Genomic DNA, 17,165 nt, shown 5'->3' on the forward strand with positions numbered 1-17,165 from the left:
ATCTTAAACCAACAACTTAGTTTTCAGTCACCAACATTTCAGTGTCCTTTCCAAAAAAAAAAGCAACATAAGGTAGGGCCTACCAATAATATCCACAGAAGTAATGTCATCCACATGACATAATTATTTACTTTAAACCCCAAGGATCTGTTATTTCAAAACAGCTGGCATAGTCCAACAGAAAAATTAAAGAATCCAGTTGCTCTGAATCTAGACATTACCTTGGATGATATAAAATGGTAGCAGAATTGTACTATAAATAGACATTATGCTGATGTGAGGAGTTGGGACCTATCAATTCCCATGTTCTAATTGTGGCTCTAATAATTGCCTTCCTCAAGGCAAGAGAATATAATTTGTGTGCATTTCAAATTCCCATATTACAATAGTTACACACCATAACCCACCTAAAAGGGTTTTTATAGATCAACAGTGTGCCCTTGTTGTCAAGAAGGCCAATGGCATTTTGGGATGCAAAAGTAGGGGCATTGCCAACAGATTGAGGGACGTGATCGTTCCCCTCGATTCGACATTGGGGAGGCCTCATCTGGAGTACTGTGTCCAATTTTGGGCCCCACACTACAAAAAGGATATGAAAAAATTGGAAAGCGTCCAGTGGAGGGCAACAAAAATGATTAGGGGACTGGAACACACGATTTATGAGGAGAGGCTGAGGAAACTGGAATTATTTAGTCTGAAGAAGAGAAGAATGAGGGGGGATTTGATAGCTGCTTTCAACTACCTGAAAGGGGGTTCCAAAGAGGATGGATCTAGACTGTTCTCAGTGGTAGCAGATGACAGAATGAGGAGTAATGGTCTCAAGTTGCAGTGGGGAAGGTTTAGGTTGGATATTAGGAAAAACTTTTTCACTAAGAGGGTGGGGAAGCACTGGAATGCGTTACCTAGGGAGGTGGTGGAATCTCCTTCCTTTGAAGTTTTTAAGATCAGGCTTGACAAAGCCCTGGCTGGGATGATTTAGTTGGGGATTGGTTCTGTTTTGAGCAGGGGGTTGGACTAGATGACCTCCTGAGGTCCCTTCCAACCCTGATATTCTATGATTCTATGAATTAATGTTTACAAAGTGCCCTGAAGATGGAAAGCATTTGTATAAGCACTAAGCATTTGTAATAATGTGTTGAAAGATGATGATGATTTTGTGAAGGCCAAAACTATAACAGGGTTCAAAAAAGAACTAGATAAATTCATGGAGGATAGGTTAATCAATGGCTATTAGCCAGGATGGGCAGAGATGGTGCCCCTATCCTCTGTTTGCCAGAAGCTGGGAATGGGCAACAAGGAATGGATCACTTGATGATTACCTGTTCTGTTCATTCCCTCTGGGACACCTGGCATTGGCCACTATCAGAAGACAGGATACTGGGTTAGATGGACCTTTTAGTCTGACCCAGTATGGCCATTCTTATGTTATGACATAGATGTTGCAAGGCTTCTAAAACAGCCTTCTCAGTGCTTGTTATCAACTCAGTGCTCTGATCAACTGTAGTCTATTAGGAAAGGGGTCAGGGAGCTTCTGAGAGACTGAGTTTTTCTGTTCACAAACTCCTAGATGTTAAGAGCTCTGCAGTGTATACTTCTTCCTTGGAGCTGTAATGGATTAGGAAACGTAGGCAAAGCCATATCACGGTTCACATAAAATACAATAGGTTTAAGGCCTAAACTTAGGGAGACATCTGACCATTATTCTGGGAGAAAAACACATGGCTCCGAACAAGACAGAGAAGCTCCCTATTATTCTCTTGTGGCAGAACAAAGCACTACGAAGAAAAGTGTCTCTGATGCTCTCCTGAGTATCAGTGGATTAAACTAATTTGGAATATGGCACTCTTATTTCAGAATAAGAGCATATATACACATAATGAATTTATCAAGAATAGTTATTCCAGAATGACTCCCCAGGTGGATAAACTCTTTAAATATCTGTTTACTTCATAATCTGTTACTAGAAGTCATTATCAAGACTGAAAGTACATGTAGGCTCTTCAGGTAGAAGAAAAAACTGGCAACAAGGATGAGGCTCTATTAAAAAACAGATCAAATGTCAGAGCATACACAGCGAGTATCACTCGGTAAAACCCTGTGTCTCAGATGCTACATTGATAGGGAACATACAAGTACATGAATATATGTGAAGTAAGTTCCTCCAAACTGAACAGCTTAACAGGAGACAAGGGTGCCACCCTGAAAGTAACAACATCTTTTAAGATCAGAGCTATATACACTGCAGACTTTGACTAAATTGCTATGTCAGAACAGTTAATTTACCAATCTCCCTTAAAATGTGTATATCTGGCCTAGGTGGGGTACTGTAAATTATTTTTTGGAAGCATACTGGCTCAAAATTTTACATTCTGCGAAGAGCTGCGAAGGGACTCAAAGTCAGCCTCTTTTGAGCTCCAGGGAGCAACAATAAAGCCAAGAAATTCAGCACATCTTGCTTGGGCCCATCCCATTTTAGCAGAGCAACTTACTTGTATCCTAAATAGCACCCATAGCCCATGTGAACTTAGCTTCTTATTCATTCACCCCCTTTTTGCTTTAAGAATGAACCCCATATTTTAAGGGGACATGTTAGCACCGCACATTAACTCTCAACCTCTAACAATTTAAACAAAAGACGCTCAGGTTGGAATACAGAATTATTGCTTTGCCAAACAAGACCAGATTTAAAAATGTGGACTCGGATTCAAGAGATCAGGGCTGTAGTCTCAGTTCTGTCAGTCTTCCTGTGTGTCTTTGGACAAGTTATTTGACCTTGGTGTCTCAAGGTTTACTTATTGGTAAAACTGAATAATATTTCCCTATGTCTGAAGTAAAGGTGAGGGTATATTCATCAGTGCTTGTGACATACTCAGGTACTTTATAGTGATGATCACCTCAGAACAGCATATAATTTAATTACAATCTATTTTTAATACTAACTGTTCAAAAGAAATAAGAGAAGTCTTCCACCTCTATCACAACTGTGAAGCATGCAATAGTGTATATATGAATGTTTTGAATCCTTAGTATCTGTGGGCATGTTTGATAACAGCACTATGGGGCTCACAGTTCATAAGTCTGCACGTCAGATTGGCCTACACAGAATGTCTTTGCTACATCATAAGAATTCAAGCAGCACAGTGCAAGAATACAAACCATGATAAATTCCTGAATGCAGCATACTAGATTGGCTGATGGGAAGACAGAAAGGACTAATGTGAGCAGTTGGAGAGTACTTACTGTTGTTGGTGCTGTTGCCATTGAAAGACCCAGGTGAGCTGCTGCTGTCTTTCTCTTTGTCTTGATTCTCAAAGTCCATGTTAAGGGACCTGCAGAAACAAAGCAAACTCTTAATACTCAAGTTTCAAACTCCCATGGAGGTTCACTGTTTGATTTATAGTTATTTCACAGATAATCAATAGGATACGTAATACCAGGGTACAAATATATAGTAATGACAGGGTAGTTCGCACGGCTGGAATGGAACTGTATGCGAAAGAAAGCAGAGTGTCAAATATAGTAAAAATCTTAAATGAATCAAATACTACAACAATCTCTATTGATCAAAATTCCATGCTTGAATAATAAGAGTATAGCAGTAGGAATAGACTACCGACCACCTGACCAGGAGGTGATGGTGATAGTGAAATACTCAGGGAGATTAGAGAGGATTCAGGGAAAAAAAAACAGAAAACCCAATAATAATGGGGGATTTTAAGTATCCCAATACTGACTGGGAACATGTCACCTCATGACAGGATGCAGAGATAAAATTTCTAGACACCATTAATGACTGCTTCTTGGAGCAGCTAGTCCTGGATCCCACAAGAGGAGAGGCAATTCTTGATTTAGTCCTAAGGGGAGGACAGGATCTGGTCAAAGAGGTGAATATAGCTGAACAACTCACTAATAGCGACCATAATGTAATAAATTTTAACGTCCTTGTATGGCGGAAAATACCAAAGAAATCCTTAACTTCAAAAAGGGAACTACACAAAAAATGAGGCGGCTAGTCAAATTGAAGTTAAAAGGAACACTCACAAGAGTTAAATGTTTGCAAACTGAATGGAAACTTTTTAAACACACCATAACAGAGGCTCGGACTATATGTATAACCCAAATAAAAAAAGTAAGAGGACTAAAAACTGCCATGATGGCTAAACAGAGTGAAAGAGGCAGTTAGAGACAAAAAGACATCCTTTAAAAATTGGAAGTCAAAACTCTCCTATGAGGAAAGTAGAAAGGAGCATTAACTTTGGCAAGCCAAGTGTAAAAGTATGATTAGATAAGCCAAAAGATAACTTGTAGAACAACTAGCAAAAGAGAAAAACTAACACCAAAAAAAATTTTTAAGCACATCAGAAGCAGGAAGCCTGCCAAGCAATCAGTCAGTGGGGCCACTGGATGACTGAGGTGTTAAAGGAGCACTCAAGAAAACAAGTGGTTGTGGAGAAGCTAAACTTAGGGCTTGGCTACACTTGCGAGTTAAAGCGCATTAAAGCAGGCTTGGGCGCCCTAGCTCACTCCCCGTCACACTGGCAAGGCCTGTAGAGCATTCTGACTCCATGGCTAGAGCGCTCCTGATACTCCACCTCGGCAAGAAGATTAACACTTGTTGCTGAAAGAAAAGGAGTACTTGTGGCACCTTAGAGACTAACCAATTTATTTGAGCATGAGCTTTCGTGAGCTACAGCTCACTTCATCACTGTAGCTCACGAAAGCTCATGCTCAAATAAATTGGTTAGTCTCTAAGGTGCCACAAGTACTCCTTTTCTTTTTGCGAATACAGACTAACACGGCTGTTACTCTGAAACTTGTTGCTGAAACGCTCTGCGTCAGTGTGAACAAGGTGTTGCAATACTGCGCTCTGATCATCCTCCAGAAACGTTCCATAATCCCCTCAAGTCAAGTGGCCACTCTTCTCATTGTTTTGAACTCACCTAGGAATGCGGATAATCCCTTTGAAAGCTCCATTTCTGCGGGGCAAGCCATCACTGTGGAATGCTGTGTGTGAAAGAGAGAGGCAGGGGAGGTCTGCTGCTGTCTGAACTTACAACACAGCACGCTGACATGTTCTCAGCCCCCCAAAAACCCACTCTCTCTCTCCCCCCACATACACACAACACACTCCCTGTCACACTCCACCCCACCCCATTTGAAAAGCACATTGCAGTTAATTGCATGCTGGGATAGCTGCCCATAATGCACCGCTCCCAATGCCGCTGCAAGTGCTGCAAATGTGGCCACGCCAGTGCGCTTGAAGCTGTCAATGTGGACAGACTGCAGCACCTTCCCTACTCCACTCTACGAAGGCTGGTTTAACTCAAAGCACTCTACATCTGCAAGTGTAGCCATACCTTAATTCTTTGCATCACTCCTCACTGCAGAGGATGTGAGGGAGACTCCCACACCTGAGCCATTCTTTTTAGATGACAACTCTGAGGAACTGTCCGAGACTGAGATGTCAATAGAGGATGTTTTGGAACAAAAGTCATCAGGACCAGATGGTATTCACCAAAGAGTTCTGAAGGAACTCGTATATGAAATTGCAGAACTACTAACTGTGGTATATAACCTATCGGTTAAATCAGCACTGCACCAGATGACTGGAGGATAGCTAATGTAATGCCAATTTTTTAAAAAGACTCCAGAGACAACCCTCACTATTACAGGCCAGTAAACCTAACTTCAGAATCAGGCAAACTGGTTGAAACTGTAGTAAAGAATAGAATGATCAGGCAGACAGATGAACAAAATATGCTGGGGAAGAGTCAACATAGCTTTTATAAAGGGAAATCAGGCATCACCAGTCTATTAGAATTCTATGGGGGAGGGGTCAACAAACATATGGACAAGGGTGATCCAGTAGATACAGTGTACCTGGACTTTCAGAAAGACCTTGACAAGGTCACTCATCAAAGGGTCTTAAGCAAAGTAAGGAGTCATTGCCTGTAATTCACTGAAAGACAGGAAACACAGGAGAGGAATAAATGATCAGTTTTCACAGTGGAGAGAGGTAAACAGGGTTCTCCAATGATCTGTACTGTACTAGGGCCTGTGCTGTTCAACATATTCATAAATCAGGTGGAAAAAGAGGTAAACAGTGAGGTGGCAAAATTTGCAGATAATAAAAAATTCCTCAAGACAGTTAAGTCCAAAGCTGACTGAGGAGCTACAAAGTGACCTCATAAAACTGAATGACTGGACAACAAAATGGCAGATGAAATTTAATGTTGATAAATGCAAAGTAATATACATTGGAAAACATAATCCCAACTATACATATAAAATGATGGGGTCTAAATTAGCTGTTACCACAAGAAAGAGCTCTTGGCGTCAAAACACACAAAAAAGAAGCTTACAAGACATGGAAGATTGGACAAATGACCAGGGAAGAGTATAAAAATATTGCTCGGGCATGCAGGAGTGAAATCAGAAAGGCCAAATCACACCTGGAGTTGCAGCTAGCAAGAGATGTTAAGGGTAACAAGAAGGGTTTCTTCAGGTATGTTAGCAACAAGAAGAAAGTCAAGGAAAGTGTGGGCCCCTTACTGAATGAGGGAGGCAACCTAGTGACAGAGGATGTGGGAAAAACTAATGTACTCAATGCTTTTTCTGCCTCTGTCTTCACAAAAAAGGTCAGCTCCCAGACTACTGCACTGGGTAGCACAGCATGGGGAGGAGGTGACCAGCCCTCTGTGGAGAAAGAAGTGGTTCGGGACTATTTAGAAAAGCTGAACGAGCACAAGTTCATGGGACCGGATGCGCTGCATCCGAGAGTGCTAAAGAGGTTGGCGGATGTGATTGCAGAGCCATTGGCCATTATCTTTGAAAACTCATGGTGATCGGGAAGTCCCAGACAACTGGAAAAAGGCTAACGTAGTGCCCATCTTTAAAAAAGGGAAGAAGGAGCATCCTGGGAACTACAGGACAGTCAGCCTCACCTCAGTCCCTGGAAAAATCATGGAGCAGGTCCTCAAGGAATCAATTCTGAAGCACTTAGAGGAGAGGAAAGTGATCAGGAACAGTCAGCATGGATTCACCAAGGGCAAGTCATGCCTGACTAATCTAATTGCCTCCTATGAGGAGATAACTGGCTCTGTAGATGAGGGGAAAGTGGTGGACGTGTTGTTCCTTGACTTTAGCAAAGCTTTTGACACGGTCTCTCACAGTATTCCTGCCAGCAAGTTAAAGAAGTATGGGCTGGATGAATGCACTATAAGGTGGATAAAAAGGTGGCTAGATTGTCGGGCTCAGAGGGTAGTGATCAACAGCTCCATGTCTAGTGGCAGCCGGTATCAAGTGGAGTGTCCCAAGGGTCAGTCCTCGGGCCGGTTTTGTTCAATAACTTCATAAATGATCTGGAGGATGGTGTGGATTGCACCCTCAGCAAGTTTGCAGATGACACTAAACTGGGAGGAGAGGTAGATACGCTGGAGGGTAGGGATAGGATACAGAGGGCCCTAGACAAATTAGAGGATTGGGCCAAAAGAAATCTGATCAGGTTCAACAAGGACAACTGCAGAGTCCTGCACTTAGGACGGAAGAATCCCATGCACCGCTACAGACTAGGGACCAAATGGCTAGGCAGCAGTTCTGCAGAAAAGGACCTAGGGGTTACAGTGGACAAGAAGCTGGATCCGAGTCAACAGTGTGCCCTTGTTGCCAAGAAGGCCAATGGCATTTTGGGATGTATAAGTAGGGGCACTGCCAGCAGATTGAGGGATGTGATCGTTCCCCTCGATTCGACATTGGGGAGGCCTCATCTGGAGTACTGTGTCCAGTTTTGGGGCCCGCACTATAAGAAGGATGTGGAAAAATTGGAAGACGTCCAGCGGAGGGCAACAAAAAGGATTAGGGGACTGGAACACATGACTTATGAGGAGAGGCTGAAGGAACTGGGATTATTTAGTCTGCAGAAGAGAAGAATGAGGGGAGATTTGATAGCTGCTTTCAACTACCTGAAAGGGGGTTCCAAAGAGGATGGATCTAGACTGTTCTCAGTGGTAACAGATGACAGAACAAGGAGTAATGGTCTCAAGTTGCAGTGGGGTAGGTTTAGGTTAGACAATAGGAAAACTTTCATGAGGGTGGTGAAGCACTGGAATGCGTTACCTAGAGAGGTGGTGGAATCTCCTTCATAGGATATGAGGGTTGGAAGGGACCTCAGGAGGTCATCTAGTCCAACCCCCTGCTCAAAGCAGGACCAATCCCCAATTTTTGCCCCAGATCCCTAAATGGTCCCCTCAAGGATTGAACTCACAACCCTGGGCTTAGCAGGCCAAAGCTCAAACCACTGAGCTATCCCTCCCCTCCTTCCTTTGAAGTTTTTAAGGTCAGGTTTGACAAAGCGCTGGCTGCGATGATTTAGTTGGGGATTGGTCCTGCTTTGAGCAGGGGGTTGGACTAGATGACTTCCTGAGGTCCCTTCCAACCCAGATATTCTATGATTCTATGATTCATTGTGGATAGTTCTCTAAAAACATCTGTCAAAGTGCAGTAGCAGTCCAAAAAAAAAGTGAATAATGTTAGGAACCATTTGAAAACGGAAGATGAGAAAATATCATAATGCCACTATATAAACAAATAGGATGCCCACATCATGAATACCGTGTGCTGTTGTGGTCGCCCCATCTCAAAAAAGATATATTAGAATTGCAAAAGGTATACAGAAGGGAAGACAAAAATTATGAGGAATATGGAACTGGAGAAATTAAAATAAGACTGGGACCGTTCAGGTTGGAAAAGGGATGACTAAGAGGGGATATGATAGAGCACTGGTTTTCAAACTTTGAGTCACAACACAGTACTGTGTCGCAGAATGCAAGGCACTAGAGGTTGCCTTGCTCAGCACTGAGGGACCCTGGCGGCCGCCCAGTAAAAACTAGTAGTGCTGTGCCCCGGAATTAGCCAGCAGCAGGTCCGGCTCCTAGGCAGGGGAGCCACAGGGCTCCGCGCACTGCCCCTGCCCCGAGCACCGGCTCCACACTCCCATTGGCCGGTTCCCAGCCAATGGGAGCTGGGAGGGGGGAAGGTGGTGTTTGCAGGTGAGAGCCATGCAGAGAGGTTTGCGAGCCTCCACCTAGGAGCCGGACCAATGGCGTAGCCAGGTGGAGAAAACGGGGAGTGGAGATAAAAAAAGATGCCACCCGCTTGTACTCACCCAGCGGCGCTCCGGGTCTTTGGCATCAGGTCCTTCACTCGCTCCGGTCTTCGGCAGCACTGAAGGACCCCCTGACACCGAAATGCCACCAAAGCCTGGAGCAAGTGAAGGACCCAGAGCGCCGCCTGACCAGCCGCCGAAGACCCGGAGCGCTGCCGGGTGAGTAAAAATTAAAAAGGCACCACTTCTGCTTGGTGGGAGAATGGCCACTCCCCCCCAGCTATGCTACTGAGCCAGACCTGCTGCTGGCCGCTTCCGGGGCGCAGAGCAGTCCATGATGCCAGGATAAATGGGAAGCCTGCCTCTGCACCCTGGCTGCGCTGCTGACTGGGAGCCACTGGAGATAAGCCTGCACCCCAATCTCCTGCCCCAGCCCTGAGCCCCGCCCTAAACCCGGAGCTCCCTCCTGCACCCAGGCCCCTCATCCCTGGCCCCACCCCAAAGCCTGCACCCCCAGCCCAGAGTCTTGACCCCCCACACACACACACCGCAAACCCCTCATCCCCAGCTCCATTGGGTCATGGGCATCAACAATTATCTTCAGCTGGGTTGCCAGAAAAAAAGTTTGAACACCACTGTGACAGGGGTCTATAAAATCACGAATGGTGTGGAGAAAAAGTGTTTTTCACCCTTTCACATAAAACAAGACCAAGAGGTTAGCAAATGAAATTAATAGGCAGAAAGTTTTAAACTAACATAAGGAAGTACTTCTTCACACAACACACAAATCAACCTGTGGAACTCATTGCCAGGGGATGTTGTGAAAGCCAAAAGTATAACTGGGTTCAAAAAAGATCTAGATAAGTTGATGAAGGATAGGTCCAACAATGGCCATTAGCCAAGATGGTCATGGACACAACCCATATTCTAGGTGTCCCTAAACCTCTAATTGCCAGAAGTTGGGACTGGAAAACCGGATGGATCATTCAAACTGCCTTGTTCTGTTCATTCCTTCTGGCACATCTTGCACCAGCCAGTGGACCATTGGTCTCATTCAGTATGGCCATTTATGTCCTTACTTTATTATAGAGTTATGAATCCTGATGCAATTTTAACTATGATCTTGTTACTGCTCCACCATAACACACATCATTTTAATATTAGCTATGACTATGAGCCACATGCTAGACATACAACTGCACACATCGCTCTCATTGACTATGGATGTGTCATCTTTAACCCAAGACCAGTCTCCAGTCTATCCTCCTTTGATGAGAGAGCAATAGCATCCTCCCTATCACAACAAACACAAGGTTGGTCTTCTGACTGAGGCACAAAAGTGAGTGGCCTGATGCCACAGTTCTATTCCTGGCTCTGCTACAGACTCCCTGTATGACCTGGGAAAAAGAAAAAAAAAATCTCTGGTGCGTCAGTTTCATATACAAGATGGGATAATACTTATCTGCTTCAGAGTCTGAGAGACTAAATGAATCAATATTAGGTATTATACTTCCATATATACAAAGACCTGCATGACTGAAATCCTATCTTCCTCCTATACGATCATCATTCAAGACATCAAAAATTTTACATCTAACAAATCCTTTAGCATCCAAAATTATTGGGCTCCCTCTCGCTTATTTCTTAAACCTTGTATACCTTTCAGTTAAGCTAATTATACTGTGTTGTTGAAACCATTTTGGAAATAGTTTTAAATGTCTATAGACCCAAGTGAGTCCCCAAAGCACACACCGTCTAACATGTAGTCAGCCGGTCAAGTTCCTGTCTGAACTGGCAAGGTATCCAAGGTTTAAAATGTCAGTTGTGATACCTATCAGACATTTATCTACTTTACACAGAAGTGTACAAAGTGAGGGGAATATGAAGAAAGAGTTGAAGTTCTTTTGGATATCATAACACTATTTCCACACAGATTTTTTTGCTTGTTTTTCTTTAACCGTAACCTTAACTTTTGCGTTTGACAGGTTTCAGAGTAACAGCCGTGTTAGTCTGTATTCGCAAAAAGAAAAGGAGTACTTGTGGCACCTTAGAGACTAACCAATTTATTTGAGCATAAGCTTTCGTGAGCTACAGCTCACTTCATCGGATGCATACTGTGGAAAGTGTAGAAGATCTTTTTATAAACACAAAGCATGAAAAAATACCTCCTCCCACCCCACTCTCCTGCTGGTAATAGCTTATCTAAAGTGATCACTCTCCTTACAATGTGTATGATAAACAAGTTGGGCCATTTCCAGCACAAATCCAGGTTCTCACCCCCCCGACCCCCAACACACAAACCCATTCTCCTGCTGGTAATATCTTATCTAAAGTGACCACCCTCCTCACTTTAGATAAGCTATTACCAGCAGGAGAGTGGGTTTGTGTGTGTTGGGGGGGGGGGTGAGAAAACCTGGATTTGTGCTGGAAACGGCCCAACTTGATTTTCTCACCCCCCCCACCCACAAACCCACTCTCCTGCTGGTAATAGCTTATCTAAAGTGAGGAGAGTGGTCACTTTAGATAAGCTATTACCAGCAGGAGAGTGGGTTTGTGTGTGTTGGGGGTGGGGGGGGTGAGAAAACCTGGATTTGTGCTGGAAATGGCCCAACTTGATTATCATACACATTGTAAGGAGAGTGATCACTTTAGATAAGCTATTACCAGCAGGAGAGTGGGGTGGGAGGAAATATTTTTTCATGCTTTGTGTTTATAAAAAGATCTTCTACACTTTCCACAGTATGCATCCGATGAAGTGAGCTGTAGCTCACGAAAGCTTATGCTCAAATAAATTGGTTAGTCTCTAAGGTGCCACAAGTACTCCTTTTCTTTTTGCACATACAGACTAACACGGCTGCTACTCTGAAACCTGTTAGATGTATATGTAACAAACATGAACACAGGGAAATTTTTAAACAATTCCCACAAATTAATACTATTCAGTTTTACTGATAGGACCTGACAACATATCTTCATGGATCCAGATCAGCCGTAACCCACATAAATATTTGTCATTGTTATGGTTGCTCTTTTTTTCAAAAATGTAGTTACTCTAGTGCCTTAGCTGAAATCTACCAACTTACATTTACCATTTTTTGGCCAAATTCCTTGAAAAAGTGGAACTTCAATTAAGGGCCTGTTGTGGTCAGCAATAAACCCTAGAAGAAAATCCAATCTAGTTCCACATAGAGGTAACACTAATTAAATCTGCAATGACTCTCTCGCATTTTGATATACTGTGTTAATCACAACTTAGTTGCTGACTTATTTTATTCAAAAAGCCATTATTGTGAGAACCACAAAAAGCACTGTGAGTTCTAGATTGATTCTGCAGCAACACTATCCAACAAATACAAAAGCATTTATACAGAGCTTTATTTTTCCAACAGTATAAGCATTCAACTAACATTATCTAACAAATACAAAGCATTTACACAGAGCTTTATTTTTCCAACAGTATAAGCATTAAACTATTCTCCAAGCTGAGCTGTCATCAGTGATCCTGGTGCACAAACAACAAATTTTGTTACTTCAGCTCCATTAGAAACAAAGGATTAATTTCAATATTTCCCAAACAGATTAGGACAAACATACCCTGTTAATTTTTTGTACAACTCTGCAGGTATTAAACGCTAACATTTAGTACACACAAATATCTACCTGTTGTAGTACACAGCTATGCCATTTTAAAACAATTCCTTAGTGTTGCAGGAAATTGTGCATTTTAAAACTTTGCACATGTGTCAACTGTTACTCAGTGAGATACAGACAAATGTGAAGTCTGAAGTTAACCACATAGGGAAAAAAAAAGGTTTTCGAGTTTTAAAAATATTTTGTTTCCTCTGCTTTGATTACTCAAGAGCACCTGAACAGATTTTGTTCAACTCACCTTTAGGCTCAAGCAAAGCATGGAAAAGTTTGTCCTAGACTTTAATTCTATACTCCTGTAAGCCTTATGAATTTAACTACTAGCTAGTTATCAAAAATACAATATGTATCATAGGGGTAAGTTAAAGTCATAATAAACCTCTGTTTCTGCATAGAATTTTTTTTACATAAGATTTTCAGAGACGGATATGGTGTTGCAGTTACATTGTGTTTTTCCTTTCTAAAACTTGCTTTCCATCCACGATAGTGGGCCATCTATAAAATTATGTCAAGTTGTGGCACAGTGCGGTATTTTAACACCTGTGGTGCAAAGCATGAGGCTGAAGGCAGGGTATCAGTCACCTGAACAGAGGTGACATTACAGAAGCAGGCATGCACTGAAGTGTCTTGCTAAGATTACCACATAGCTATGTTCAATATTAGAGAGAAACTATGGTATATACTCGTCCATTAGCCTGTTTGTTTATAAGCCAAACCCTCCAAGATGGCAGGCAAAAATGGCAAAAACTGGCCACAACTTCCCGTGGCTCCCATTGGCTGGGAACAGCGAACCGCAGCCACTGTGAACTGAAGGGCTCCATGCTTGAGAACGCTCCAGGTAAACAAAACAACAATGTATTAGATATTCAATTCAATAGAGCTTAAAATCGTCAAATTTTGGTGTAGACCAGTTGATAAGCTGACCCCCGCTCTTTAATGCTTCACTTTTTTACCAAAAAAATTTGGCTCATGAATGAGTACCTACGGGTAGTTTATACAATGTTTTTAAAATATTGTTGCTCCAAGAAATTTAAACAAAATTTAAACAAAACTGAAAAGAATGGTCTTTTCTTTGTAACTTAATGTTGTTTTCAGCCTTTTTTTTTTTTTTAAAAAAAAGTTCTCTCCACCCCACTTTTGAAGTACCCTCCTTGACATACACTCTACCTCCCTTTTCCTCTATGCTCCCATTTTTGCTTCCCTGATGTCTCCCCCATATATATATTGCAAGAACAGGCTCACAATACTCCTACCATTTAAGTGCTTCCAGGAATCGCTTCAAATCATTGAAGAATCAGCTGAACAAACTCAAATGGCAATTTTCTCAAAAATCAAAATTCTCTTCTTTAACATGCTATAGCTTAGTTGAGATCCTCCTAGCAGCCTTTTAATAGTGAGGTCAATAAGCACCATTTTGTAATTTAAGAAAAGAGCTAGCAGCCGGGAATAGGACTGGGAGTTAAAAATGAAGGAAGAAAATTGAGGTGGAGGGGCACACAAGGAGGCAGATGTGGACACAAAGTTATTTTCTACACAAAGTTGGAGAAAATATTTTAAAACATTAAAATTTTAAGAGTACATGGAACACCTGTGAATTGAATAGGCAACGGACATTAAGTAGGAAGGTGCTTTCAGCTAATATGACATGACACCATTTGCTTACTGGTAGGCATCACAAGATATCAGCACAGCTATTGACCAGTTAAAGGCAGAATTATCTAATGCCATTTTATAATTTGCCCTTATTCTACGCTGTAGAATTATTAACAAAATCAAAACTGAGAAGTGGTCAATAAACATCCTCTGGAAAAAAATTCAGTTCTCCACTGGGGAACAAGTTATACTGAGAAACTAAATGCAAAGTACCACAGCAAACAAACTCGCATGCTGGGTAAATTTAACTTTTGGTAGGATTCCAAAGGCAGAAGTCAGCAAGCGTTGCCAATTTGGAAACAGCAAGCCATCTACACAGTTGCTTGCACTGTATACCTTAACAGCACAATTTGGATAAGAGTACTAATGCCAGGTTCTTAAGCCACGGCTTAGCCTCCCAGGGAAACATTCGGTAGGTTTATACTAAGGCCAAAGTAGTGACTAATCTGCTGGCACTTTACAGCTACCAAAGTTCAATTTCAACCCTTGGATCACTTGCATTGTCACACTGCCTCAGAAAATTTGCAGAAAAGCTATTCTTAGGACACTAATGCCTTCGTATTAGCTCAATTTTTTAAAAGTACTTGTTTCACATGCAGCTAAAGAGATTCCTGCAAACACTGCAAAAAAAAAAAAGTCTTCCTTGTTCTGCTCAGAGAACAATATACTCACCCACACTGGAAGGCTTTGGGGAAAAAAAGAACTGTGAACCAGCCACAATACAGCCAGAATTCATTTATGCTACATTAATTAAAAATTACAGCACAAGGCCCAATTAATGAAGTAACAGCAGCTTAATTCAATCAGAACTCAACACAAATTTCAGCACTCAAGAAGAGACACGACCTAAAACCACTAACTGCTTGCAGGATATCCACTTTTAGACTAAAAGGCAGTACAACAACACAGAAGGACTTGCTGCCTGCCAGCAAAAAGTAAATACTACTGAAGGCCTCCCCAACACACCTGAGAATTGTGAGGATATCTTCTCCAGAAAAGCCAAAATACATAAGCAGTAACAATAGACCTCAAAAGAAATTTAAAAGTAGCTCTCTTCTCATTTAGTTTCGTGCGTTTAGCCCCTTCATGTTTTGTTGACAAAGACTGCAAGTACCACAGCAGTTGCTGGGCTTCCCATAGGACACATAGAGGCCAGTGTTTTTATCTTCACACACACTAGGAGAAAGTTCTTTCCTCTCAGCTGCAAGAAGCCAACATATTTACACACAAGGAAGGATACCTGACAATAAAGGCAGTTCCCTCCCACAAGAAGCCTGAAAGCACACATGATAGTGTGTTCAGACCATGTAGCCTCCACACATCATAAATATAAACTGTATAAAGTTCTATGCAACAAAAATATCCCAGCATCCTCTGACAAAGAAAGTTAAACAAACCTTTTTTTTTTTTTTAAATTAACAAAGAGAATCCAGTCTTCAGGGAGCATCTGTGCATATGTTTAGATCAAAAACCAAAACAAACAGGCAGAGAAGAAGCCATGCAAAAATTAGAGTATGACTGCTTTTACTTTGGAAGTTTTCCCCTTGGCTGGGAGAGATTTATTTATTCTTTGTATTAGGGTTTGAATATATTTAGTGGTCAATGGTGTTGCCCTTCTCCCAGTCAGCGATCAACATTCTATGTTGCTAGTGATAGCTCCCATTATTACTCGAAGAAGTCCAAAGTTAAAGATTTCTCTGGAGTAGGCCCTCATTATTTTATTTATTATTTGTCTTATGATAGTGTCTTGGCAATGAAATCCACCCACCTCCCCCTCCGGGCTTCAGAGCTTGAGCTTCACCCAAGCATCTACATCAGCGGTTTCCAAACTGTGGGTTGCAACCCCTAATGGGGTCATGCCACCAACAGATGGCATTGTAGCAATCTCTACTTTGCGAAGGATACCATTTTGACCTGCACAGTGTGCCTTGCATGTATGGTGTGTGTAAGGTCACAATGTATGAAGGACACCATTTTGCTCTACAAAATGGCATCCTCCATAAAACATGACCTTGCACGCCATACATACAAGGTCACATTGTGCAGAGGTCACCATTTTGCTCTTCAAAATGGCTTCCTCCATACAGGAAAGACTTCATTAAAATGGCATCGTGCCAGCAAAAAGTTTGGAAAACCTTAGGGTTTACGTGGCTATTTTTAGCACCACAGCAAGTACTCCACAAACCCAACTCTGCAGACCCGGACTTGGAGTCACTGCCATGGGGATTTTATTTATTTATTTGCCATGTAGACATACTCTAAGGAATCCAATCAGGCTCCCATCATAGTAGGTATATAAACACTTGAGGTTTTATTTAAAGGTTTACCTGTGACGTAATGGATAAGAATCCCAATCTTGTCATAAACTCTAACTCTGTAAGCCCCCAACCTAAAGACTACTTAACTGAAGGAATTTGGGCACCCATATAAAGCTCCCTGTGCTAATGAGTAGCCTACTGAGACTAAAATAGTACACAGCAATGCTAATTCCAAGTTGCACAAGTGCTAAAACCAGTGGATTCAAAGCATGATATTTGCAGATCCAAATTTTGAACAGGGATTTTGATGGTTAGGGATTTCTGAAGGTGCGGAGAGAAAAGGGTGGAAAATGGGCTTAATTTTTCAGTATTAAAAATTTACATAAAATATGCAGTTTCTTTAGAATATTTAGTGTCATATAATAGTTAATACAGCATCCAGCACAGATGACATGGTAATATGTGGCTGCACTATAGCTAGAGTGCTTTTCTTAAAACAGTCT

General features: G+C 41.9%; 1 protein-coding gene across 4 annotated transcripts in view; it reads right to left on the reverse strand.

Annotated features, from left to right (window-relative positions):
* The window catches only part of SPPL3 (signal peptide peptidase like 3), a 143,978-nt gene that overhangs the window by 38,651 nt on the left and 88,162 nt on the right, over positions 1-17,165 (reverse strand). For all 4 annotated transcript variants that reach the window (XR_013348050.1, XM_077834939.1, XM_077834937.1 and 1 more), the window contains one exon: positions 3,241-3,329. Coding sequence is in view for 3 of the 4 variants with exons in the window: in XM_077834939.1 (XP_077691065.1) it covers positions 3,241-3,329 (89 nt within the window). In the remaining variant the exon portion in view is untranslated. The remainder of the gene's footprint in view (positions 1-3,240; positions 3,330-17,165) is intronic.

Source organism: Eretmochelys imbricata, chromosome 15, assembly GCF_965152235.1.
Source record: "Eretmochelys imbricata isolate rEreImb1 chromosome 15, rEreImb1.hap1, whole genome shotgun sequence".
Taxonomy (NCBI): Eukaryota; Metazoa; Chordata; order Testudines; family Cheloniidae; genus Eretmochelys; species Eretmochelys imbricata.